Here is a 25811-nt window from a genome sequence, read left to right as displayed (position 1 = left end):
TGATCGATCGACGAGGTTGAGAGGCGACACCAAGAAGCCAGGAGAACGAGCTTACTTCAACAGACACGGGACGTGCGACGTCGGAAGGAAGGAAGGATAGAGTGCAGTATAGTTCCGGGAACGATGCGCGGGTTGGGCTGGGCTGGGGTGCGCGGCGATAAGCAGCAGTTCGTGAGAGACAGCAAAGCCGAGTATTTCCACGGGGCAGGCGGCTTTCAGCGGCAGGATAACAAGCTATGTATCCGAGATCGATAGCAAGAGGAGTGCGGGATTGCGGTCAATAAGTAATTACGAGACCGGCGCCTGCGAGTACCTGAGGGCAGTTCTAGAACATGGTTGACGACGACGGCCTAGATATGCGGTCGGGATATGGTTGCGCGTGTGGGGATGATTCGTGATAGCCATCACGATGGAGCCATTGAGATCATCTAGCACGCCATAGCGGCACCCGCTGCCCGCTGACTCCTCCCTACTACCCCCCACTCGCATCCACCACGGTGCCTTGCTACAACTCAATCTTTGCCGGTGTAGCCACGGCGGGGAAGCCTGGCCAGAGTGCATCCTTTCGCCGTTGCAGCGCTGTGCATGGAAACGTCGCAGCCGTCGTGTTGCAGCGAATTGCGGGCCGAGCATGCACACGGGAAGACCACCAAAGGTCCACGTTCTTGTGCAACTCGGTGCGACTCGCAGCGGGCACCATCACTACACACCACTGCCCACTCGGGTGCGAGCTCTCTCAACACAATGAAGCCATATTGCGTATCTATCACAGCCTTCCGTTCGGTAACAGGGCGCGGCTCCTCTTTCGCAATCGACTCACCACGCCTTAGTCGGGCTTTGGACAGCTTTTTTCGCGGCTTCATCCAGCTCACCAGTCGGCTTGCGAGCCGCTATACATAGAGAGTGTTCCTTGCCGATAATCCGCATCTCTGAAGCACTCCGGTTGAGTGACTTTTGACTGTGCATAACTAGATGCGGGTCCATTGTCTACTCGCGTAACTCTATCCTAGCGGCCGCGCAACAAAAGAGCCAACCGGGTCTTCAGAAGGGCCTTCACCGTCTCGAACATGGTGAATCACCAGAAAATCTCTTAGGCTTCAAAATACACACCTTTCTTTATGCTGCAATCCGCCACCATCAGCGTCTATGTACCTTCATATGTCGGTCAAGAGTTTTCTCTCTCGACACCTTGGTCTCAAACAGAAAACGCATCGTCCATGTATCGCCCTCTAGTGACACGCCACAGTTGGATCGGGGTCGAAGTTGGATAAAACGGCCCTTTCTGTTGGTGTTCAGGCACCGGTGGGCAATCAACCTGCTCGAAGCTGAAACGGTTCCGCCCTACCCCACAAAAGTCAGCAACAACTCGCCCGATGTCGTAACATGGCCAGGAAAACAAGACGTGGAGAGACCCACTACACGCGTTCAGAAAGGTCTCGAACGTTTCTTCGTTGCGAATCGTCGCAGATATCAGAGCTTCGAGCGCTGGGTTCAAGTAGAAGAATTCTCCCAGAGTCGAGACCAATCGCGGAATGACGGACTTGTCGTATGTCTGCGACGTTGTCAGATCCACTTCTCCACGAGGCTGCAATGACGATGACTTACGACGTCTGCTCCCACTACAACATCTGGTACGCTCATGCCATAGTCTTCGGGAAAAGTCGCTGCGCCAATGGGATGGCCCCACCTCAGTGCGGCTGTCCGCACTTGAATCCGGGACGTGTCATCGACATCAAGTCCGTTGAGGAAAAGATTTGTTCTGATGGCATCGACAACAGCCTCGTCGCCATCTGTGGCAACCACGCCGGTCGCCCCCAAGTGCTTCGCGCAAAGAATGGACAGCATTCCAGTTCCTGCGCCAAGTTCAAACAATCTCTTCCCGGATACAAACGGTCGGCCAGCCTCGGACGCGAGATGCGACCCGAGCAGCAGGGCGGCTTCCCAAGTTCTGAGACCAGTCGTTCCAGACGAGGAGAGGACGGATCGCGCTTCAAGTAGCGTTACCGTACGTTCGTGCGTTACGCTATCATCGATTGAATGATGGGGGTAAGAGTACGTCACGAATGCTTTTTGCTGAGCTGCATCGGCTTCGGAGGGCAGATCAGCAACAAGCAGAATAGTCATCGCTTCCATAATGTCATCTGAGATTTCCTATAATTGGGACGAAGAGAAAGGTCAGCAAGTGCTGCATGGAATCTTTGCGATTGCAAGATGATTATTATGACTTGATAGATGGCTGGCTACAGCGAAGGCAAAGCCATGGTGAGGAGATAGGAGACCATACATCCTCCTCCGGGTCGGTGATCGACCTCTCGAGTTTTGCGACAAGTTGTTTGAGAATCCTCAACCGATAGCGGCCCGGGGGTAGTGATGTGATATTGGCTGCATCGAATAGATTGTGGAAGAGCCACACTTGTACGTTTGGCGCTTTTAGTATCGCATCATCTGGCCATCTTAATTGGTGTGGTTCGACCAGCTGGAAATACTGGCGTTGCAAGATAAGTAGCTGCGGTAGGTTGGATGGTGCGTCCATGGAAGCGACAATAGTTTTTGTTCGGCACGTAAGCTAGAATATTTCAATGTGTCTCAGCCTCCCTAGTCGTGCAGCCTAGTTGTATGTTCTGATTTTGACGAGGGGAAAGAACATCCAAGCACGCATCTGCTTACGTAACTTTGTAGCGGGGCGCCTTGGCAGACTAAGCGAGGCGCACTGCCGACCGCCGACACGACGCAGCAAATTCGACATCTCCATCTTGCCGCCAGCTAACCACAGGTAATCGACAACAGCAAGATCGATCTCTGTCCAGTACGTCCATTGCAGACCCAAGCCCGCCCTATTGTACTTGTGACTCACGGCTAATTGTCGTGTTGCAGGTCGAATCCTTCCAACATGGCCGACTCTCAAGTTACTCTGCGCACGCGCAAGTTCATCCGCAACCCTCTCCTCGGACGTCGTCAGATGGTCGTGTAAGTGCAGGAAACACCGAGCACACAGTTGCGGGGGATTGAGTCTGACGGGAATACTACAGCGATGTCCTTCACCCCAACCGCGCAAACGTTTCCAAGGACGAACTCCGTGGCAAGCTCGGTGAGCTGTACAAGGCCAAGAAGGACGATGTCTCCGTATTCGGTTTCAAGACACACTTTGGTGGCGGCAAGAGCACCGGCTTCGCTCTTATCTATGACAGCGCCGAGGCCATGAAGAAATTCGAGCCCCGCTACAGGCTAGTACGCTACGGCATGGCCACCAAGGTCGAGAAGGCCAGCAGGCAGCAGCGTACGTCTTCCCTGCGTCTATGCATGGTGTCGCAATTATGGCGATGGATCTGCATGTCGATACATGACACATACTGACTGGATAACAGGCAAGCAGCGCAAGAACAGGATGAAGGAGTTCCGGGGCACAGCCAAGTCCAAGGGCGGTGCGAAGAAGGACAAGAAATAAGCGGGTGCACACTGATGATGACTACGAAGGTCATGGCTGGAGTCGAGTGGCGGTTTCTCTACAACTACTGGTTCGCCTGGTTCTTCCTCACGGTGGATACGGAGTTGCTTCTGCGGGCATCGGCATGTATATCTACGAGCGCCTGGAAAACTCTTGCGGATGGGAACGACAAGACGGATGGCGTTTGAGATCAATTGTCTGCTAACCATCAATGCATATCATGGACTTTACGATCCCCCAACTATTTTGCCACTCACCCGATTTCCACATGGTTTACCCCGGCCACTGCCAATCCTATGTGTCTACGAACGGATACAGATGACCTCTTTGAGACTATCAAACCTGTGTCATGACTTGCGACCATGAACAGATGACGTTACTCTATATCTTGCACAGTCACTAGCCACCAGTCAGACCGTCGTCCTCGCTGCCTGCGCATCACCCGTCCTGTTTGATCCAATCCTCGCAGAGCAACCATGTTTATCCCTGGCCTTCCTCTACCCCTTACCCCTAATGCCTTCCGTACTCATGATCGCTGTCGCGTTTCCTTCCAAGTCCTTATCCCTGTCCTTTTCCAAACCCTCAAATCCATGAGCAGCATACTATCCAACGTTCGAAGCGACCTGTGTCCCTGAATCTTGTTGTCGAGTTCGCAATTGTTGAAGCCGTGTAGAAGAGCAAGAAGGCCTGATTGGGGGATCCGTGGACAAGTAGGTTTTTTGCGATGTAACAGTAACAGAACACATTGACTAGAAGCAGGGTGTAAATGGTTAGCGTAACAAGGGGGAAGAGATTACGGCTGCTGGAGCTCTCTTATGTAGAATTGCGTTGAGCTCTATTTCACAGTATCGTCCATGGAGCTATCTTGTCGTATAAAACCACCCTGGCAGCTGGCATTCTCATGCTCAGACATCACTGTCCTCGTCATATGTGTAGAGCGATCTCAGAATGCTCTCCTATCAGCACGCTCAACGAGCGCATCTAAGGGAACATCTCCACAATAAGCTGGTGATTGAAGTTCGACGAAGCTACGTTGTAGTTCTGATTAGTTGTACATGGTAAAGCAAACGACTGTTATTATACTTTGAATTACTACTCGCCATATTCAATACAGGTGCGCAATCGCTCAAGGGATGCATCGCCAGGTGTACACAGACAGACATGGCACGCGCCATCACTGCTCTCGGGCTTCAAAGTCCTCAGATCTCCTGGGGTATTCTTCTGAGGGCTGTGGCGCAATATTCTCAACTTCGGCTTTAGCTTCTTCCCAAGCCGCCTTGTTTCGTTTGGCCCAATCGATATGGCATTGAGCGAACTCCATCTGCAGTTGTTCTTAGCGGCTTTCAAGAGCACTAGGTAAAGACCGAGACATACCATGTAACGCCGTAAATCGTCCTCTTTTTCGCTCTGGAATCGTCGCAGGTCCTTCATCACACCCGCACTTGCGTCTTTGGTGTCTTTCTCGGCGACAGTCAGCGCTTGTTCGAGCTGCGTAATGGTCAGTATCTCCAAGTGTCTTCACAAATGACATATTAAGCCTACCTGTACCATACTATCCCGTGTCTTGCCGATCTGATCTCTTCGAGTCTTTTCAGGATCTACGTCTGCCATACCCCTGAAAGCATGTGTAATGGACCCAAACAGCTTGTTGGTGACGAAATTTCCACTTGCAGTCTTCTTGTGCGGGCTACTAGGCGGTGACTGATTATCAGGTGCGCCCTGTGCGCTGGATGGTGTGTCGCCATGTGTAGGTGGGAAGTCGGAATCAATCGACGCCCTATCCTCGTCCGATCTACGTGGTTGCTCCGCCTCGCCGATGCTTCGGTGTGAGCTGTTGGATGCAGCGCGACTTCGGGCAGGTTGATGGCCGACGCCACTCAGATGTTGTTCTAATCGTTTCGACTCTGCTTCACTGCGTTCGAGGGATTCGAGTAGATTGCGCTTCTTCTCAAGTTCGTCCTTTGTCATGTCCTCCTGTATCCGCTTGAGCACTCGATATCTCAAGGTAGAACGTACGATGCCGGCAAATTGCGCGCTCTCACGCATAGGCTCCGAGAAGCCTGCGCTGAGAGACGAAGAGAGTTCGGTCGTCGCAATGTACGTAGAGTCGACAGCTTGTCCCGTCTTTTCAATGGCTGCAGCGAGAGACTGCGTCTGTTCAGATAGCGAAAAGGCATTGAATCGAGCGCCAAGATCTGCCATGTCCTCTCCCCAATTGCCCAGGTGCATGAGCAGTCGTCTGTTGACCTTCTCCATTGGTCCTTGCAGCAGGTGTTCTAGGTCTTTGGACGAGTTCTCGAAGCTAACAAAGTATGGATCCAACTCCTCTTCCGACATATTGCGCGTCTCAGGAGGGAAACGACCGAAAATGGCAGGACCCGGTGTCGTATGCGCGGCTGCTGAAGGTAGGGCTGCGTTGTTGGCTGGTGAGACAGGAGTACCCGAGCTAGATATGGTACCGCCCGACTTCAATTTTGCGGAAGACGAGGGGACTGGAAGGTAGCTGTGGGCTTGGGAAGGGTTCGCGGCATCGAGCGGAGGTGCTTTGAGGATCTGTTTGGGGATATTGGAAACAGGCGGGCTGTTGAGTACGTCTGCCTACAGGAGCAAGTCAGTTGAAGGGGTTGGTATCTACAAGAGAACGAAGCCTACCCAACTTGTGTAGGGATCGAGGAACCGCCAGAAGACGCCATCTTGTAGTATATCCTGCATCTTCCTACACCTGTTAAGGAAGACAGCCAGCATGCGCTTCCGCAGCTCTATTATGCCGGCATCCTCCTTCGCCTTTGTCGGCTTGGCGGCGTAGTCGGCCATGGTATGCTTCTCGGGGATGGGAGGTACGATGAGCGTGGGGTGAAGTCTGACCAGTTCGGCGCGCAGGGATGCAAATTCAGAGTATCGGCGCTTGACTTCGAGGCCCTGTCCATGTGTCAGCTGCGCGGCTCCCCAGCAGCCTGGCTAACATACACCGCAGTTGATGGTGTACTGGATGTAGTTCACACCGTCCTTGCCCGCGCTCGTGATCAAGACGAGTTGCTCGGGGTGCTCGTACAGCCATTGTTCCACGCGCGCATCGTACCCGCCCTTCTTAGGCGCCTTTGGGTCTGCGTGGTCTTGGTCCTGCTCGTTGTAGTCGACGTCGCTCATGTCGCGCTGAGAGACATACTCGGGCGATTCTTGTGCGGGCGACGACGCCTCCGAGGGCGGCGTCGCGGGGCGGTACGGCACTTGGTCATGTCAGCTAGTGATGCTGGCGGTTGCTTCAGACAGTAGGTAGAAGCCTTACGGGCAGCGGGCGACGCTAGCCCAGGAATATCGGACGTGTTGGAGTCATGGCGGGCAAAGGATCCATACGGATTGTTGTCCTCGTCGTCCCACATGTCGGTGGTGGTGGTGGTGGTGGTGGTGTAGTCGTCGCGCTCACTGGGCGGAACAATGGTAGCGCCTGTTGGTACAACGAGCAGAGTCAGGCAGCACCAAGCGTCGACGTTGAGATGTTTGCCTTGGACATGGTGAAGCTCCCACGCTCTCCCGGCAGTGGCAGTGACGTTGCGCGTGGTCCAAGCTTGTCGACCAGCCACACCTCCAGCTGCATGCACGACGCCCCGCCACGTCACGTTACACTTGCTTACTCACAGCTATGTCATGGAATTAACAGACAAACCCTTTGCTATCCGCAGCGCCGTGCTGCGTCTCATGCACTTCTTCGCCTTCCCGTACGCCCGTGATAGTTCCTACATTCTCGTCGTCGAAGAAACCTTCGTTCGCTGCCAACGCTTCAAACCCCAGCTCTCCCCCTGCCCCTCGAGGCACCATTTTCACCGGCCAGATGAGGCACAAGCTGTAATAAACCAAGCCGCCCATGAACAGAGATAGTAGAAAGCCAAGCTTGTACATATTCTTGCTAGCCTCGGCGACAGAATCAGCATCCAAAGACCCCGCGACGCCATGGACCGTGAAGGCAACCCCAGCTGTCCACGCAGCCAGCATGCGCATATTCCAGCCTTTGCAGTACGAGTACGGGCTTTCGGATGCAGTCGTGTACAATGAGGGAACATGCAAGTTACCCTTTCGAACGAGCCAGTAGTCGACAATCATGCACGCGCAGATCGGCATCAGAAATACAGTGTAACTTCCGAGGAACGTCAAGAACGCAGTCGCCGAGGCGATAATCTTCCATGGAACAAGTAAGGGTGCCAGAATCGCGCAGAGTACCTGGCCCCGCACAATGGTCAACCATCGAGGGAAGATTCCTGTAAGATCGGCACCAACGGGAAGCGAGTTGCTTCCTGCATTGGTGACAAGTACAGCGAGCATCATACCGAAAGACGCAAATACTATCCCTGCTCTAGCTCCAGCAGTCCAATATTGATCCAAGATGGCGTCGTAGAGATCCCATACGTTCCAATAGCTTTGGCCGAGGACTTGTGTAGCGGCTGCAGTCGTTGCGGTACTCAGGAACATGACCAGTACTTTACTGGTAAGAATACCGAAGCCCTGGCTCCATGTCACATCGCCGTAGGAATGTCCGTATCGCGCTATATCAGGCTGATTGATAAGCACTGGCGCCAGAGCGCCCATAACGGAATTGATGGCTTGTATCATGGGCCAGATCAGAGCTGAGCCCGAGAGCTGAGTCTGCTTGGTCGTGTACGTAAAACTTCCAATTTTGCCCCCATTGGCACTGACTACCCAAGCGAGCACCCCGAAGAGTGCAATCGTTGTATAGACAGCTTTGACAACAAAGAGGTGTCGAAGTACCGTGGGATGAATGAACATGACTGGTAGTTGCGCCTAAAGATGAGTTTACGAAGTCAGTATTTGTCTCACATACAGTTCGTACATGGATATCACTAACCTATTAATTTTAGCATACTCAGTCGGCCTTGGACTTGAACGAGAGAAAGGTGGACAGTACCTACCATCCAAAACAAGAAGAAGCTCAGCAAATCTCTACTCGTGATCCCCGCACTCTCTGGGAGGCGGTTCGGTATATCATTGTAACCCTTTCCAAATATACCCCGCATGAACACCGACGTGATACGGCCTCCATAGTAGGTCTGCGTCGCAAAATAAATGATTGCAACCACAGCTCGTACGACGATGTACAAACTCGCTCCCCTGACGCCAGCAGCTGCGCGCACATACACAGGGAAGCCAAGAAAGTACTTGACAGCGCCGCGACTATTGAGCACAACCAGAACGGTGAGAATGGCGGAGCCGATGATAGCAGCAATCATGCCGTGCCACCAGAGTAAACCGATTGAGACAAGAGATGCGCCGAGGTTGTACGAGGATGGGCTGAATGTCATGGTCAGATAGTATGCGAAGTAATGTTGCCAGCGCCATCTCCGATCTTCTGCATTGTGTTAACTTTTGGAGATGCTGAAAGATGCATTTCAAGGCTTACCAGGAGGACTGGGAAGGAGGTCTTTGTTATAACGCACTTCGCCTTGATCGCTGGTATCTTGCGCTATGACTTTGAGAGTTTTTGGAGAACTCAAAACATCCTTGCCTTGTTGCAAAATGCGAGACATGACCGCGCAGGAATACTCACGCCTGAGCAAATACCAATTCGAGCCTCGGTTGTTCGGCGGGAGGTGATTGCCAGGCTATAAACATCTTGATCGCCTCTACAAATTGCGCATCTCGTCATTGTGGCAGACAAATATTCCTATCAGCCATCTATCTATGCAAGGTTTCGCAATGCTGGGAATACGGCAGATCTTCGATGATAAGACGATAACGCGTCGGGAGGAAAGAAGCCGACGGGCAAAAAGATGAAGAATGAGGCTAGTGCGTTGACCTGTCCAAAAAGGTGATAGTGTACTTGAGTAAAGACTCCAGGGCTCCACAGGTTTTCACGGGCATGGGCATATCCAGCGAATGCGACAGGTTCTCTGCATCTGGGATTTCGATTCTAGCGACTGCATGTGTCCTTTAAGACCATGCGGCGTCCCCACGACTAATTTGCCAGGTTGCCCAGGTGGCACGTGTAGTAAGAAATCGGCGCACCCAAATGCATGATCTGGGTACGTTTGGAGGGCTGTTATACCTTCTAGTCCATGATCCGCGTGGCCAAATAATCATTTCGATCCAGATCCATAGGTACGAAGAGATCTATGAACAACCAGTCTTCGACCCAGACTTATAAGGAAAAGTCTCGCGATAGTGTTTCGCAATGTCCCTGCGTGTCGCAACCCACACATGTTCCTTCCTTGAAATATAGTTCATGAAGTTTCTCAGACTCTCCGACCTTCCTGGCTTACCAGCTATTCTAGAATGCAAAGGGATGGTCATCATCTTACCGCCTTCTCTGTATAAGCAGTCAAACGTATCCTTGAGATACTGCTCGTACACTGCACCTGCTGAGCTTACGAAACCAGGGAGCATGTGAAACTTTCCGTCGTTGCCTAAATCATGTTACTAGATTAAATCGGACATGTTGTCATGTAGAGATGCGGCTTACAATCGTAGTTGTACGGCATCATCAACAGGCCCTCTTTCTCCGATTCAGGCAGTTGCTTCTCCCAGGGAAGATCGATCCAATATGGCGAGTCTTCATTATAGACTTCCGATGTGTAGAGCATTTTGTGACCCATCTCTTTCCACATGATTGGGAGCAGGCTGGCTGTATTTGGCGTGCCTCTGCCGAAGTATGCTCCTACCGGAAATTCGCCTGTATGCGCGTCAGTATTGAACAAGATGTTTGGCATCGGGTAGGACGTACCAGTTGCCGCTTCCAAGGCTTTGCATGTCTTCTTAATATACGCCTTATCGTCTTCAAGTGAATAGTCCCATATGTCTAGCCATCTATACCCATGAGCCCCAATTTCATGGCCGTCTCTTACGCAAGCTTTTGCAAACGTAGGATTTCTCTCCATGGCCACTGCAATGGCCCACAGGGTCATGTTCCAGCCGAACTCCTTCATAAGGCGTAGTATCCGCCAAGCGCCGCACCTGCTACCATATTCGTAATCTTGCTGCAGAGGTGACGTACGAAGTCAGTGTATGTCTCAAATGCAGTTCGTACAGCCAGAACTTACCTCGCCGTTCAAATGGCGCTGTTCCCTGCCACCGCCCGAAGGGCCTTTCTCCCACAGGTAGGGTTCGCTAATGCCATCGCCATCCATGGGGTTTCTCTCGCCACCTTCTTCATAGTTAAGTACAAAGGAAACTGCTATGCGGGCGCCGTTTGGCCATTGTGCGTCATGACCATCTTCGCCAAAACCTATAATAGTGATCAGTATGAGGAGAACTGCAGATTGTGTGGTAGCGCACCTTCAAAGTCTCTGGGGAGTTGAAGAGACTCTTCAACGTGAACCATGACAGACAGATATTCGATATCACGGTCACGAACACAATACAAGAGGAAGAGTAAACGTAGATTCAACGCATGCTACCTGCGTAGGATTTTAGAGCGGTGTCAATACGTACAAGTCGCAAGGCTATCCACAGTTGAGTCAGCCAGGAACGACTCAACAATCTTTTGACTGCACGTCAAGTCCGTTCCTTTTCACCTGTCAATTTCTTATCAGCAGTTTCTTACCAATCACAACACAGAAAAGTTATCAGGTACAAGGCGCGCTGTTCGTTGTTTGCTGATCGGAAGTGACTCTCCCGACGATCGACCTCGGGAATAAGCGTTCCGCCTGCCCCGCTTTACTGTTATCTCTCCTTCGAGGCTTCCACTACACAATCTTGCAAGCATTCAGACGGCTGAACATATCGGCAAGTACGTATCAGTGGCTGGTAGGCTACGAATGAACATTTGTCACAAGGTGTTAAAGTCATGGCAGATCAACAAGTGCCGCTGTGGGTCTGCACCAGGCCTGCCAGTATGAATAACTGAGTGCCCCTGGCAATTCAGTGTATGACGAACATGTAGCATCGGCAAACGATCGCGATCTAATTACTTGAAAGCGTTGCGGTTTCACCAGAGATGTCGGTTTTCTCGCTAGATACCAGCCATGACAACCCTGTCACGACAGAAACTCTCGAGGCGCTATGCTCTCAGCTTGGGGTCAGCATCGATGAGAAAGAGAAACAGGACTATCGACGCTTACTTGCCGCATTTCACGATGCAAGTGAACGACTAATGGCTATGGACGGTAGGACATAGTGGTTCACGTCGCGAGTCATGACGGAAGCTGACATTGATGTATAGACTATGTCCCCCCAGTCGATGAGGAACGCTTTGCCAGAGAAGATGTTCATTTCCCGCAAGCATCTGAGAATTCTCATGGTGCATGGGCGTGGAAGTGCAGAATCGTTGACAAGGAAGCTAAGAGCGACGGTAAACTTTACGGCAAAACGTTCGCTTTGAAGGACAACATTGCCGTCAAGGGCGTACCAATGCTACTGGGTACGAACTTCGTCAAAGGCTATGTTCCGAATGTTGATGCAGCTGTCACTACACGAATCCTAGCAGCTGGCGGTGAAATACTCGGAAAAGCAGTCTGTGAGAACTTGTGCCATTCTGCAACAAGCCACTCTTCGAGTACTGGAGTGGTGGAAAATCCATTTGCAAAAGGCTATAGCGCTGGAGGAAGCTCGAGCGGCTCAGCTGTTCTTGTGGCATTGGGCGAGGTCGATGGGTCAATTGGCGCAGATCAGGGTGGTAGTATCCGTGTGCCAGCCGCCAACTGTGGTATTGTTGGCCTAAAGCCTACCTTTGGCCTTGTGCCATACACCGGATGTGGAAGTAACGAGCCTACTAACGATCACATTGGTCCAATGACACGGACAGTATTGGAAAACGCTGTACTTCTCGAAGCTATTGCCGGAACGGACAATATTGACGATCGTTCTTTCGCTGCACCTCACCCATCCAAGATACCTATTTACAGTTCCATCAGGAATACTCCAATGCACAGACCCTTGGAAGGCAAGCAATTCGCTATAATTACTGAGTCGCTCTCTACACCAGCCTTGGATCCACGAGTGGTCCAACTCTTTCGCACCGCAGTCACCAAGTACGAAGACCTTGGTGCCACAGTCACCGAGATCTCGATACCGCTGCACTCAAAAGGAGCAGCGATATGGAATGGCATATCGAAAATCGGTGGATTTCTCGGGAAAACCACAGGCTCGTTCGGGCGTCGCGGACACCAGATGCTCGAGCTGAACTCATTGCTGCATCCCATGGGCCAGGACAACTGGAACGAAGCATATGCATCTACGAAGAACATCTACCTCAACGGTCTGTACGCTACACAAAAATTTCCCAACCTCCTCGCGAAAGCGACGAATCTATCAAGACAGCTTCGTGATGCTTACGACGCGGCTCTGGCACAGTACGATATATTGTTGACACCTACACTACCGTATGTAGCAACGAGTCATGCGAGCTTTGATGCAACACCACTCGAACAGATTGGAAAGCAGATCGGCTTGACTTCCAACACGGCGCCGTTCAATCAGAGTGGGCATCCAGTGTTGGCGATGCCGATTGGTATGTTGCCAGTCACGGAAGGCCCTGGAGTGGAAAAGGGAGTCGTTTTACCGGTTAGCATGCAGGTCATTGGAAAATGGTGGGATGAAGTGGGTGTTTATGAAGCGGCGTTCGCGTGGGAGAGGGCAAGTAGCTGGAGGGGTATGTGACGAACGAAGTTTTATGTAAGACCATAACGTCGCTCGCGCTCGAATTTAACGCTGAAAGGTGTTCAAGGTGATTTGTCACCGTGACAACACAACAACGTCTTCTTTGATCCTGTTCCCATGGTCTCTTCTGTCGCCGCTCACTTCAACCTCTCCACCTCCACCATCATGTCTCTCTTTTAATTGCACATCTTCTCCAACTTCATCTGGCCTCTGCAGACCTCTATCTTCAATGAAGAAGCACCCAAGTAAACATAATCCCATGAATGGTACATTCACGATGAAGACCGTCCGACTCGCTGTTGCGTACGCCTGCAGAATCTGCAGTATTTGCCGTGGGCTCAGGGAGTTGAAGTCGGCTGTGTCGTATGAAGAGAGCGATAATGAGCGGAATTCTGCTGGCATTGCACTATGCAAAGAGTTTTGCAATGCAGCAGCGGAGATTGCAAGACCCACAGCACCGCCGAGACTGCGAATGAAGTTGCGGTTCGAGATGACGACTGCACGCTGGGCTTTAGTACAGTGGGCTTGTATTGCAACCAATGTGGGCTGAAAAACGGCACCAATCCCTAATCCCTGGACGACAAGTATGACAACCATAGCCCAAATTGGCGTGGAGAGATTGAACATGCATGTCAACCCTACGCCCAATGTCCAAAGGAAGAAGCCTAGCCAGATTACCTCGCCATAGCGTTCTCTACGGGATATGTATTGACCGGATAGGATGGAGGAAACCATCTGTGAGGCGGTCATAGGCAGCATTAGGGAGGCTGACATAAGAGGCGCGAGGAGGCGGGCGTTTTGGAAAAAGAGAGGTAGATAGTAGGTTTGCGAGTAGGCTACAACTCCGAAGAGGAAATTTTGGAGAAGCATGATGGAAACCGGGCCAGATTTGAAGAGAGATACTATTCGAATCAGAGATGGTCCACAGTTGGAGTATGTTCGGTTGCGGGATAAGTAAAACTCACGTGGCATCATGGGCAGTATGGCGACGCTGTGCTCGATGTAGACAAAAGCTGCGATGCAGCATCCTCCAATGGCCAGCATGGAGACAACCATTGGAGATGCCCACGCAAAGTAATCGCCGCCACCTGCAATAGGAATGAGCAGCAGTATCAATCCTGCACTTCCGAAGAGGATGCCTCCATAGTCGATCCTTTTCAAAACCAATTTCATATCCGCTCTCGGTTGATCCTTAGGTGTAGGCAGCACCAGAAGACACAACACCCCGCAAGCCGCCGAAATCGGGCTGACGAACCAGAAGAAGCCTCTCCAGGTACTATGTTGCACAAAAGCTGCGGCGATGAAAGGTCCAGTCATGTTGCCAAGTCCCACGCATGCGCCTATCAAGCCTTGCCATTTCCCGCGTTCTTTCAAGGTCACTATATCGGAGACGATCATGGCTGAGAGGGACGCTATACCGCCATTTGCCACACCTGATAGACCGCGGAAGACGTACAACATCGTGGCATCGCGCGAGAGGCCACAGAGAAGGTCGGAGACGGTGAGAAGCGCGAGGGCGGAAAGAAGAACGGATTTTCTACCTAGATTCATTATAAGTCATTTCCTGGTGGTTTACACAGGCTAGTGGACGTACCAAACAGGTCGCTCATCCTCCCATACAACACTTGAAAGATTGTATTCGCTATCAGAGCGCTTGTGCCAGCCCAACTGATGGTGTCTTCAGCATTAAGATCCCGCCCTATCGTGGGCAAGGCAACTCCGATACCAGTTTGGTCGACGAAGCAGATGAAATGCGATATCGCAAGGGCCGAAAATACAACGAGGAGCTTCTTTCGCTGAAGTAAATTGGATTGATCAAAGACGGCCGCTTCGGCCGCATGTTGGCGAGCCTCCATGGTGTGGAAGTAAAGAGATCTGACGGCGTTGCCCGGGGAATGTGTTGACGTTGATTCGGTTGCAAGACCTTTCGTATTGTTGTCTTGCCGCTCCGATGAGACATTTGCAGGTTTCAGTCAGCACTGCCCTGAGAGAGGTGCTTGCTGTGAAGACTTCTGTGCGCGTGAAGTGATCCAGTGCGAAGCTTGAAGAAAACATGGTTCATGCAACCCAATTGGGTCTCATACCGTAATCGCGATGCGAGATATCCGAACTTTGCTAGGCGCTTTGGGGATAGTCACGCGATCCCTCGGTCTTGGTTGGATGCACGGAGACGCTGTCAATCGAGGGGGCTTGTTGTCATTACAGTTAGAAGTCGGGGAAAGGGGGTCAAGATCCATAAATTGCGATGTTGCTACTGGGCCAGTAAACCTCAACAATCAGGTCCTGCAGGTCCAACATACTCTTGTAGCGAATGCGACCATTCTGGGTACTTGGAGCAAATCACATGGTGATGATTCTTAAGATCGTTTCGATGTAATTTTGGTTTAGACCAGAAGATAGACCATGGCAACAGGAGCACGCTGGGGCTGAACAAGCAGTCGTATACATGGTTCTATCCTACACTAAGCACGAACTTCCAGATGCTCATGTCGCATCGCTAACGTAAAAACATAGGAATTCCTCTGATAAAGATGGAAAGCATAAAGACCAGCGTGGGATCGCACTTTACTTTCCCATGTGTTGTGGTGAAAGCGAGTGACAGGCATGCACGAGGTATGAAAAGACAAAGCAGCCGGAAGGCGCCGCGAACGGCCTGAGCAAAACTGTCCTTGGATAAGAAATCACCCATTTCTCAAAAACGCCGCTAAACGGGACCCTTAACTGACTCTTAGGAAAGAAGCCTACAAGGCTGAAGCTACGGTACAATGTAAAGAATCTAATCCGTATTGTGTGGTGGTAACTATACACATTGTACCCAGGTGTATTCGAAACAACCGAAAGAACTTTGAAAGAATAATTCACTACCTCAGCCACGAGCGCGGCCGCTGCGTCGGACAGTACCATTGGTGGCAGAAGTGGGTGAGGAGGTCGCAGCAGCGCCATTAGCCTTGGCTTTGTTTGCTTTGGTTCTAGTCGTGCTCCTCGCGGACTTGGGCGGTGTGGCTTCTTTGATCAGATTGGCAGCTTTGCGTTTTTGGATGACTGGTAATGGATTAACGCCGTTCGTGTTAGCAGCACCCTTTCCGCGTGTTCTTTTTGCTGGCGCAGGTTCGGGCTCGGGCTCGGGCTCTGAAGACGATCCTGGGTCTGAAAGTTCAGAGTCTTCTGCTTTATCTCCGTGCTCTTTCTCAGCCGCTACTTCTGCGTCGTTCATAGCCACATCTACTTCCGCAGCAGGAGTAGATTTGTCTTCTTGTTCTGTATCCGATGCATCGCTCTCTTCTTCAGCTTCTTCTTCAGCTTCTTCTTGGATATCTTCAGCAACACCTCCTGCGCCTTCTTCATCGCTTGATACCTCAACATAGCTCTTGTGTGCAATGCTCCGTCGATCGCTCTTTCTTCGTGGTCCACTAGATGGCGGAACACCGCCCTCAACATCGCTCGCACCATCATCGTCACCAGCTCTCCTCTTCTTCTTCGGTGTCTTAACGGGTCGCTCAGTCTTGGCCTTCTTATTCTTGATAGATCGGTCGCCCTTGATCTTCTTACGTGGCTTCTCCATACCATCTGAGGCCTTGCGCTTCTTGCTTCGAATAGCTTTTCGCACGAGTACATCAAGTTCGTCGACGAGGTCTTCCCCAATCCATGTCTTCTTGGCAATCTCTTGCGCCCGATCGTGACTCTCAAGAGGCCGAAAGATACCGGAGGGTAATTTCGTTTTCCCTGGCCATGATTGCATTGTCCAGTTGTTCTGCTCTTCCCACGAACGAATCAGAGCCTGCGCTAGATCTGACAAGATGTAAAGATTCTCATCAGCCTGGCGTGATGGTGCAATGCCGTCTGCTACGCCCTTGACGCGTTGAGCGACATGGAAGATAAGCGACAGGTTCTCCTCAGTTGCGATACATTTGAGGTAATACAAGATGTACTCTGCCATAAGCTTTAGTGTCTCGTCTTCTGTGTCGAAGTCGGGGTGGTGAGCAAGCAAGCTCAATAGCCGAGCGAATACGGTCTCCAATATTGTCTCCTTTCGTGCAGAAAAAGCAGCGCGGCGTGCTCGAATCCAGGTCATGGTGCTGTTCTTGATGGTCTTTTCAGGCTCATGTGCGAGGAAGAAGAGGATGGTATAGAATCGTGGCGGCAACCGGCCCTGACCAAGATATTTCATCAACTTGTCAGCAAAGCTCTGACGCACCTGCGCACAAGGGTCATGCGTAATGAGAGCGAGTTGAACAAAGTCAGCGGGGCTCAAGAAAGCATCTAGGCGCTTGTTGCATGAGAGTTTGAGTAAGGAATTGGCTGCAAGAAGCCGCTGGCGCGATTTGTGTCCTGCTGGGGTGTTGCCATCCGCCGAGCCTTCCCCGCTGTCTTTCACGTAGCGGTTTAGTAGCCTGTACGTGTCTTCTGCAGCATCGTTGAAGTTGGCATCAGACGGCAAGGAGCGTAGCCGGTTCACTAGAATCTTGATCGCCCACGACCTGCCTTGGATTTCGTCATCCGGTATATCCATCCACTCGATATCTGCGTCGGCTAGCATCACATGTGGTTTCTGGAGAACCTCCTTGATAGCAATCTCAACGATGGCATCCATATCATCTTCGCAATCTTGCTGCGCTAGTAATACTAGTTGACTCAGCGCAGCTAATTTGCTAAGCCAGTGAGCCCCAGCGTACTGGAAGCCTTTGATGCTCTTCGTGAGAATTTCCTTCGCATGCATCTCCTTCTTGTCATCACTGTTCATAATGATGGTGATTGCATGCTTTGCCGCTTGCGGAGGTGTACCGTAGAAGGCAAAGTTAAGAAAGCTTTGTACCAACTTTAGGCTGTCCTTTCCGTTCATTGGTATGTCCGTGGGGAACTTCTGTGCAAATGCAGCACAGGCTTTGAGATCGTCTACTGCACCAGGAGGGTTGGGTTTCGTTGCTGTAGGTGCCTCACTTTCAAGTGTTTTACAGAGATCCTTTACGTGGGTGGAGAAAACCTTGGGGTGTTTTGTGGAGATTTCTTTCAACAACTCGTGAGCAGTGGCACCAAGGCCCTTGTCGTTGGTGCGAGTATACTCGATGACAGCTGGTACATGGCTTTTGTTGTAGCACAGTAGGCTAACGCGGTAGAGAAGTGGTGTCAAGGTATCGAGCACTGAAGAGCCTGGCCCCTCCTCAATCCTCTTTCTTAGCTCCTTGATGGACCTAACAACCCGGCGGTAGTCACTCGCTGGATCCACGCAGAACCGGATGAGAGCATAGGTACGGCGATCGTGGGCTTTGGCAAATTTCCATAAATCGTCCCTAACGCGGGTTGGATCGGGAAGTGTCTTCGCGTAGTAGGTGATGAGGCCCTCCAGATTTGTCTTGACATCCTTCTCACCCTTTTCTGTGACGCCACCATTGTAGTCTTCGCATAGTTTTAGAAAGTGCTCCATGTACCTAGCACCGGGACCCTGGTTCCCTTGTTTCGCGAAAAAGACCTTCTTGGCTTTCGCCTCCAGCCCGTTGACGAGTACGAGCAGTCTTTCGGTTCGCATCTTATCCAGGCCTGCTTCTGTGTAACCCGGGTCGTTGTTTGTCTGGCTGTCTTTTCCGGTTTGGGAGTTCCCAGCTGGCGGTGCTTTTGCTTTAACGGGTGGATAAGCAAGCGGAAGCAGCGAGTCGTATAGCGCGAGATCGACCTGCACGTTGATTTCGAGGTCGTTCACGTAGCAAGCTTCGAGAATACGGGATGGAATTGGGCCGAGCAGAGCCTTGATGCTGTCATCGCCCTCAGCGATGGCACCAGCAGCTACACCCCATATCTTGCCGAGGAGTCTCATAGACTCGGAATGGATGACGTTTTTCTTGTCCTTTACGCGATCGGCAAGATTGGAGAGAATGGACCCTGCTTCCGCCATACTGCCGTTGCTACCGAGCTTGCGAACGATGTCGATGAAGTCAAAGTGCGCAATCGCTTTGACGGCGGCTAGACGCACCTTCTCGTCGCTATCAATCAAGCATTCACTAAAGTACTTGAGCAGCTTCTGTTCTTCTTCGAGATCGAGACCAATACCACCCGCGGATGTCATCAATATGCGACCGATTCCGGTGGTCCAAGCGGCGCGTATGATGGCAGACTTGTCGTTCTTACGCTGGAGGAAAGAATGATAGGCCACAGGGTATTGCGTGGGGAACGAGTTGATGGAGACTGGCGTGGTGAGATAGTCGAAGGGTCGCGCCGAGTCTGCGCGCGACAGGCTCTGTGAAGGATAGGCCACTGGGTCCATGTCGGGCAGAGGAGGTGGGCCAGCTGCACCAATGCCTGATATCATGTCGCCGAATGTTTCGGTAGCAAGCTGACGGAGCTGCACATTCTCCGTGGCGAGCTCGTCCTGTAGATGCGGGACGATCTCCTGAAGCACGCCAGGACAGCATTTCCATAGCTCGCGCAATAGCCGGTGTGCTTTATGTGCCTCATTGATATCGTCCTCTGAGGGGCCGCGACGAAGGTCGTCGGCACCTTGGTCCTTGGAATGGGGCTTGTATGTGCTCCCCGAGTTGGTGAAGTCGACAATGACTGAGCTGAAATAGTTGCCGATGAGGCGAGCCATCTTCTCTGGGAAAGCGTTGCAGACATTCTTAGCCATGTTGTAGGCGGGCGGTGCCTCTTTGCGCCGCAGCGTTGATTGCTTGGCGTCGATGTGCAGGCTCTTGTTGGCCCTGGCTGAGGCGGCGAGGGTGAAGGGATCGGCCCAGAGAAACTGGGCGACGACAACGTCGACCACGTCGTGCGTGACTGCCGGGGCCTCGTCTATGATGGTGGAGAGGATCTCGGTCATGTTGTGCTCGACGTTCTTGCTCAGCTCTTGGCCGCTGGACGAGGCAGACAGGACGTCGAAGCAGGTGGTGAAGAGGGCGGCGGTGAGGTGATGGGAGCCCGGGATCTCGTTGATGAGGAGGATGCTTTTCCATTCGGCGAGCGAGCGGAGGATGTACATGTGCTGGCTGTTGTAGGGGTGCGCGGGCTCGGCGAGGAGCGGCAGCAGCTTGAGGATGATGACGGAGAAGATGTCCTTGAGCTTCGAGGCCGGGTAGGGCGCATCGGGCGCAAACAGCTTCAGCATGTCGACGATGCAGCACAGGGTCCACGCGCGGACGCCGTTGTCCTTGTGCTGCACGAGGCTGTGGTGGGCCAGCGACTCGGCGACGGGCATGAGCGAGTCGCGGTGTGCCTCTTCCTGGTCTATGGTGCGCAGTTCGTCGAGCAGCGCCTTGAGTCGCGTCAACAGGTCGTTGACGCCAATCTGTTTGCCGGGCCGGCCAACAAGCGGTTGCTTGAACGTGAGCTTCTTCAGGCCCTCGCGTGCCTCGTCGCCGCGTTCCAGCTCCAGCTCTTGCTCCTGCTCCTGCTCCTGCTCCTGCTCGTCTTGCACCGCCTCGGGCGCGGCGGCCGCGCTGCGCCTACTGCGCGGTGCCATGTCGCGTGGCTGCGCGTGGGCAGCGGCGTGCAGAGACGAGGTAGTGTGTGTCGGCTGTGGCTGCGGTTGCGCGCGGCAGTGGGGTCGTCGAGTAGCAGCGCGGTGATGGGCATGGGGCGGCGATGTTGAGGCCAACGTGCTTGTGGTCCGACTTTCTGAGCCGCGACGCGCTAACTACGCGACTGACGTCCGCCTGTCGGGACCGTGCTCCACCACCACCACCGCCCACCACTCCTGTACGCCCCAGCCCGAACACACGCACTCTCCGACACTACCAGCCCCTTGGCCTTGACGCCCATCTGGCCATGTCACATGGAGCGCCAACACACCTTCCTGCAGGTACGCTGTCTGCCCAGACCTCCCCACGTGCGCTGACCCCTCTCTCTCTCTCAGTTGAAGCAGCCGTGTGTCCAAGTCCTACAAGCCACGGCCACTCTCTCGCAGAGCCCAAGCGCTCCGAGGGAGCTGATCCACGCCCTCACCCGTCTGCTCACTAACCTCCAATCCATCACCTCCACACCTGGTCTCCTGGACGCTAAACTCACTGAGTACGCTTTCGTCTCTCTATCTCAGGTACTGCGGAATTCCCGACACGTCCCAGTTAGAGCGCTAGAGCTCTGCCTGGAATGCATCTCGACCTTGCTATCTGCTAACTGGGGAGGTGGCCTTGAGCCTGCGCTCTCTGGACAACTCCTCATCCTCTTCACCTTTCTCGCCAAACCTTCATCCGCCGAGAATGGCATCTCGGCCACCTCAGAGGAGCTACAGTCGCTCGCTCTCGGCTGCACATCCGAGTTGATGAGTGCGACGTCTCGTACCAAGCAGGGCAAAGAGGCCATGACGGCTGCGGCTAACATACCTGCCTTGGGCGAGGCTGTACTAGTCATGCTCGAACGTCTCACAGATAGCAACTCCAACACCGTCAAGCTGCAGTCCACTTGCGCCCTCAAACAAACTGTCGGCGCGATTGGCGATGACGATGCTCTTGCCAGCTTTCTGCCCAGGATAGTCTCGTCTTTGGCTAAAGTATTGACTCCCCGTAGCAGTGTTCGACCCGGCTTTCGCGTTGTTGAGCAAGGCTTGGAAGTTCTTGCATCACTTCTTGCCCGTTTACTTGGCGATGCCCAGACCAAAGATTTGCCCGAGACACTACTGTCGGATGAGTCTGGCGGATGCACCACAATATCTCGATCAGTCGCTTGGCTACAAGCAACTGCAACACAGATGAAGATTGCGCTTGCCAATATCTTCAGATTGAGGGATCATGATAAGCAAGAGGTACGGCAAGCGCTCTTGAATCTGTGTCTTTGCGTCGTAAGGGATTGTCGTACATCACTGTCTCTTTGCACAAGCATGGCTATCGAAACCATGGTCGATCTGGCAGGCCATGAGACCCCGGCCGACACCACTGAGGACAAACTCAAAAGACTGTTATCAGCAGACCAGAATCTCTCCGAACTTTTGCGCGAAAGTTTGCATGGTTGGATCGTCGCCTTGCCTAGATTGATGCGATCAAAACACGACCGTACCCGCCATAAAATCGTACATCAGATATCAGTCTCACTTCGCCTGTTCGATGAAGATCCAATGATTCTAGATGAGCGTCTGGCCGATAGTCTTCGGGATGGCGTGTCTGCAGTGTTTATCCATGGCAGGGGGCTCGAAGAAATAAACGACCGCAACGCCAGTCTCGTCGCTGGTCGTACGCTGGTATTTAGCTCGACAGAGTCGTCTTCGTTCCCACTAATCAGCATGCAATTCAAAGGCCAGGAAGACATGATGAAGGGGTTTAAAGTATTAGTTCAAGAACTTGCACGATCCAACTCTGCGTTGGCTGTTGCTCAGGGCCTGACCAATTCCGTCGATCTTGGGGCGCCCGAGATGCGCTTGGCGAGCTTCTGGCTCTCAGTCAATCTAGTAAGAGACATGGCATCAGTCAATCCATCTGTCGATGATTTCATGAATCTGGGAACGCCAAACCCGAGGGAGGAAGTCTTGGATGACTTGTACTCGCATTCTCTGTCATTGCTGAACCAGCGAACTGTGGACACCAACAGCCATTGGCATTTATATGCATTAGCGCTCGAGACGGTAGCTTTGCAGGCGAAGCGGTACAAGACTGAGTTTCGCCCGGAGTTGAGTGAAGTACTTTATCCGGTGCTGCATTACCTTGGCAGTTCCAACAGCGCACTACGCGAGCACGCCCTGATTTGTCTCAATATCGTAGCAGGGGCCTCGGGATACAAGGACGCAGGGGAGCTTGTTGTCAGTAATGTCGATTACATTGTCAACGCAATTGGCCTAAAGTTGGCATATGGCGATGTGTCGCCTCAAGCACCACAAGTCCTACTCATGATGATAAGGCTTTGTGGCCCACCTCTCCTACCTTACCTAGATGACTTGGTGGATAGTATTTTCAACGCCTTGGAGAGATATCATGGCTATCCTAAGCTTGTGGAGCTGCTTTTCAACGTCTTGAAAGGCATGACGGAACAAGGTGTCAAAGCACCACAACTTGCCGTGTCAGCCGACAATAAGAAAGAGGAACATGTGCATCTGAAGAGAACGGTCGTCATGAACGATGTCATCGAAGCAATTCAAAAGTTCGAGGTAGAGACACAAGAGCGGGAAGAGGAAGAGAAGCAAGCGTCAAGGGAGGCACTCCCACGAAAGCCCTGGAAAGTCGGTAAGACTTCAGAAGATACCGACTCCAATAGCACGGACGAGGAGAACGGTCGCCCGCCTCCCCCACACACCGAGGAGTCTTCCCCTCCCGCCCCGCGTGCCTTTGCTATTCTCCTCAAAATCTCCGAGTTGACACAGCACTATCTCACCACCATGTCGCCTAACCTCCGGAACTCGCTTCTGTCCCTCCTTCGTACCACTATACCTGCTATTGCAGAACACGAGAACTCACTCCTGCCCCTCATTAATACGCTCTGGCCTGTATTACTACCTCGTCTACAAGATTCGGAAGCATACGTGGTATCAAATGCGCTCGATATTGTAGCATTGATGTGTGAACACGGAAAAGATTTCATGCGAACTAGGATCGATGATGCATGGAACATTACCAGGAAGGTCTACGAACGCACTAGACAGAACGACGACTCCAACAGGAAAGGCAGCTTCCAACCGATGTCGCTAGAGATCAAGGCTATCGGGACTGGCCTGACGAGGCTCGCCGTGGACTCGCAGCCTACGGCCGACTTTTCACCAGTGGAGCTGTACGTTGATACGCCTACACGGATGATCTGGAACAGTCTGACCGCCTTGCTATGCGCCATTGCGAAAAACGTAACGATGCGGGATGAGCGCTTCGAAGAAATGCTGGACATGCTGGACCCTGTGCTAGCGAGAGACGACGTACGCGGAGCGCTGGGTCACAGCAACGCCGACGCGATATGGTTGCGACTATACAAAAAGCGGCAGGGGACTGACAGAGGGAAGCATTCTAGGTCATTTGTATCAACAAAAGCACATGAGGTAGCAGGCAAAATACCCGTAGGCAAGCCCCACTGGCATTTCGTGCGAGCCTAAAGCGAAACGATGTCTGCACAGCCACGGATGTCTATCGAAGAGCTTTCCATTCGGCCAGGCGCGGCAGCAGCAACAGTGCAGTTGACCTGCAGTATTGAAGGATTCCCATGTAACCATACTGTTATCGTATATATGGAATAATTGGACGTTCAGATACCTTAGTACTAGTGCAAGCATTTCACCCGTCTGCCCCTCCATCTAGCATCGCATGCTCCTCGTTCTTCAATTTTCAATATTGCCCAGTCACTGTACCTTTGCTACTCGAGTGTCACGCTGTAGATTAGCTGTGAAGGGGATTCTTTCTCCGTTACTTATCGCTCACTGTTTGGTGCACTCTTCTATAGATCATGAAAATATAGAAAAGAACCCAAAATTGAGAGCATTTTGTACAATACATAGCCCAACTTTCGTCATAGTATCCGCCTCACATTTTGTCCATGTCTGATCACTCGTACATGTTCTCAAGGATGATAAAATGACTTTGCGGTCTTTTTTCCCCAGGCATTATACTAGCTGATGTACGCCTTTTGTCACAGCCAGATCTTTGGGTCTTCTGACTGCGCGCTCTTTACATGAAGCAACTCAGATATTCTACGTTGCACGTGTAACCTCGTATAACCACAAAGGTGCAACACGAGGGACCTTGCAGGGAGTATACCCTAGAGCAGAGGGATAGCAACGTAGTCTATCATACATAAGGTTGACGGCAGGACCGAAGTGGAATTCGTCAAATGAGTGTTCAAATTGTACAGCGCGCCAAGAATGTCACAAGATGAGACTATTCGGAACCAGCCCGGGCCCCACAGACCAAGCTCAAGACCATAGCTACCAGCAACGCCGACTGTGACCAGCAAACCCACATCACCGCACCAAATCCAAACACACTGAACCCAAACACACTGCAATACGGCATCATCTCCAGGCGCACAGCACGTACTATCGTCTACGTCCCAACAACACGACAAGGCGCGAAGATGCCACCAGCCCGTAGGCACTCCCGTCGCGCTCAAGCGCGTCGCAAACCACACGTAGGCGGCCACGACGCAGTGCACTAACAAGCTACCAGCGACCCGCGCCGTCTCGTCCAAAGACCTCCCTCCTTCGGTCGAAGGCGCCTACTACCGCAAATGCATCGACCTCCGCCGCCGCATAACCGACATTGAAGAGAACAACGACGGCACGCGCCTGCGCATCACACGCCTGAACCGCGGCATCCAGAAGATGCGCCTCGAGCGCGCATTCCTGCTCGAGCAGCTGAACAAGCACATGGAGTACAATGTCGACGACAGCGATCGCAGCAGCAGCCCACCGCCCACCCCAACCGATAAGCCCTTGAGGAGCAAAAGGAGCCACAACAGGAAGGGCACGCCTCCTCTTGGTGGCAGCGCCGAGGGCCGACTGGGACTGGGCCCCCTGCCGCATGCCATCAACCCTATGAGCAGTGCGCAGAGTACACCAGACCCGTCGGGACGGCCCCAGAACAGCTACTTCGGTGCCATTGGCGCTGCCACGACGACCAGTCCACACACCGCTGTCAACGGCGCGCCTCCTACACTTCCTCCCCTGCACGCGCTCCCGCCGCTGCACGCACAGCAGCCGCAACAGCAGCCACCCCCTCAGCGCGCCTACTTCGACCCGGCTTACGATGAACAGCGCCCGCCCGCGACCGACGCTGCGCCCCCTCCACCGCACAACGGTGATACCGACATGACAGATGCAGCTTTCACAGCCGTCAACCGCTAAGACTGCGAAGCCGGGCAGCCCCTTTTGACGGCA

General features: G+C 52.6%; 8 protein-coding genes across 8 annotated transcripts; 3 read left to right on the top strand and 5 right to left on the bottom strand.

The window, feature by feature from the left end:
• Positions 1-1195: 1195 nt before the first annotated feature.
• Positions 1196-1845, bottom strand: J4E85_001155 (uncharacterized protein; the record flags this gene model as incomplete). The annotated part of the gene is made up of 3 exons (XM_051465443.1): positions 1196-1341; positions 1417-1552; positions 1606-1845. The coding sequence occupies 3 exons, from the start codon at positions 1843-1845 to the stop codon at positions 1196-1198; spliced, it is 522 nt and encodes a 173-aa protein (XP_051330000.1).
• Positions 1846-2890: 1045 nt separating this feature from the next.
• On the top strand, positions 2891-3445 carry J4E85_001154 (uncharacterized protein; the record flags this gene model as incomplete). The annotated part of the gene is made up of 3 exons (XM_051465442.1): positions 2891-2967; positions 3030-3277; positions 3366-3445. 3 exons carry the CDS (start codon positions 2891-2893, stop codon positions 3443-3445), a joined length of 405 nt encoding a protein of 134 aa, XP_051329999.1.
• Positions 3446-4619: 1174 nt separating this feature from the next.
• On the bottom strand, positions 4620-6825 carry J4E85_001153 (uncharacterized protein; the record flags this gene model as incomplete). Its single annotated transcript, XM_051465441.1, has 6 exons — positions 4620-4766; positions 4820-4933; positions 4988-6043; positions 6098-6364; positions 6413-6672; positions 6732-6825. The coding sequence occupies 6 exons, from the start codon at positions 6823-6825 to the stop codon at positions 4620-4622; spliced, it is 1938 nt and encodes a 645-aa protein (XP_051329998.1).
• A 271-nt stretch (positions 6826-7096) lies between these two features.
• J4E85_001152 (uncharacterized protein) lies at positions 7097-8982 on the bottom strand (the record flags this gene model as incomplete). The annotated part of the gene is made up of 3 exons (XM_051465440.1): positions 7097-8239; positions 8368-8804; positions 8856-8982. 3 exons carry the CDS (start codon positions 8980-8982, stop codon positions 7097-7099), a joined length of 1707 nt encoding a protein of 568 aa, XP_051329997.1.
• Positions 8983-9503: 521 nt separating this feature from the next.
• On the bottom strand, positions 9504-10772 carry J4E85_001151 (uncharacterized protein; the record flags this gene model as incomplete). The annotated part of the gene is made up of 6 exons (XM_051465439.1): positions 9504-9565; positions 9754-9858; positions 9915-10124; positions 10176-10428; positions 10492-10676; positions 10727-10772. 6 exons carry the CDS (start codon positions 10770-10772, stop codon positions 9504-9506), a joined length of 861 nt encoding a protein of 286 aa, XP_051329996.1.
• A 615-nt stretch (positions 10773-11387) lies between these two features.
• On the top strand, positions 11388-13048 carry J4E85_001150 (uncharacterized protein; the record flags this gene model as incomplete). The annotated part of the gene is made up of 2 exons (XM_051465438.1): positions 11388-11556; positions 11613-13048. The coding sequence occupies 2 exons, from the start codon at positions 11388-11390 to the stop codon at positions 13046-13048; spliced, it is 1605 nt and encodes a 534-aa protein (XP_051329995.1).
• A 2866-nt stretch (positions 13049-15914) lies between these two features.
• On the bottom strand, positions 15915-20495 carry J4E85_001149 (uncharacterized protein; the record flags this gene model as incomplete). The annotated part of the gene is made up of 1 exon (XM_051465437.1): positions 15915-20495. The coding sequence occupies one exon, from the start codon at positions 20493-20495 to the stop codon at positions 15915-15917; it is 4581 nt and encodes a 1526-aa protein (XP_051329994.1).
• Positions 20496-20807: 312 nt separating this feature from the next.
• On the top strand, positions 20808-25778 carry J4E85_001148 (uncharacterized protein; the record flags this gene model as incomplete). The annotated part of the gene is made up of 4 exons (XM_051465436.1): positions 20808-20834; positions 20889-23861; positions 24842-25022; positions 25102-25778. The coding sequence occupies 4 exons, from the start codon at positions 20808-20810 to the stop codon at positions 25776-25778; spliced, it is 3858 nt and encodes a 1285-aa protein (XP_051329993.1).
• Positions 25779-25811: the final 33 nt, after the last annotated feature.

Source organism: Alternaria conjuncta (assembly GCF_024043145.1).
Source record: "Alternaria conjuncta strain BMP 0040 chromosome Unknown scaffold_2, whole genome shotgun sequence".
In the NCBI taxonomy this organism is placed as follows: domain Eukaryota; kingdom Fungi; phylum Ascomycota; class Dothideomycetes; order Pleosporales; family Pleosporaceae; genus Alternaria; species Alternaria conjuncta.
The sequence above is the reverse complement of the archived record's forward strand: the minus strand, read 5'-3'. Positions and strand labels throughout refer to the sequence as shown.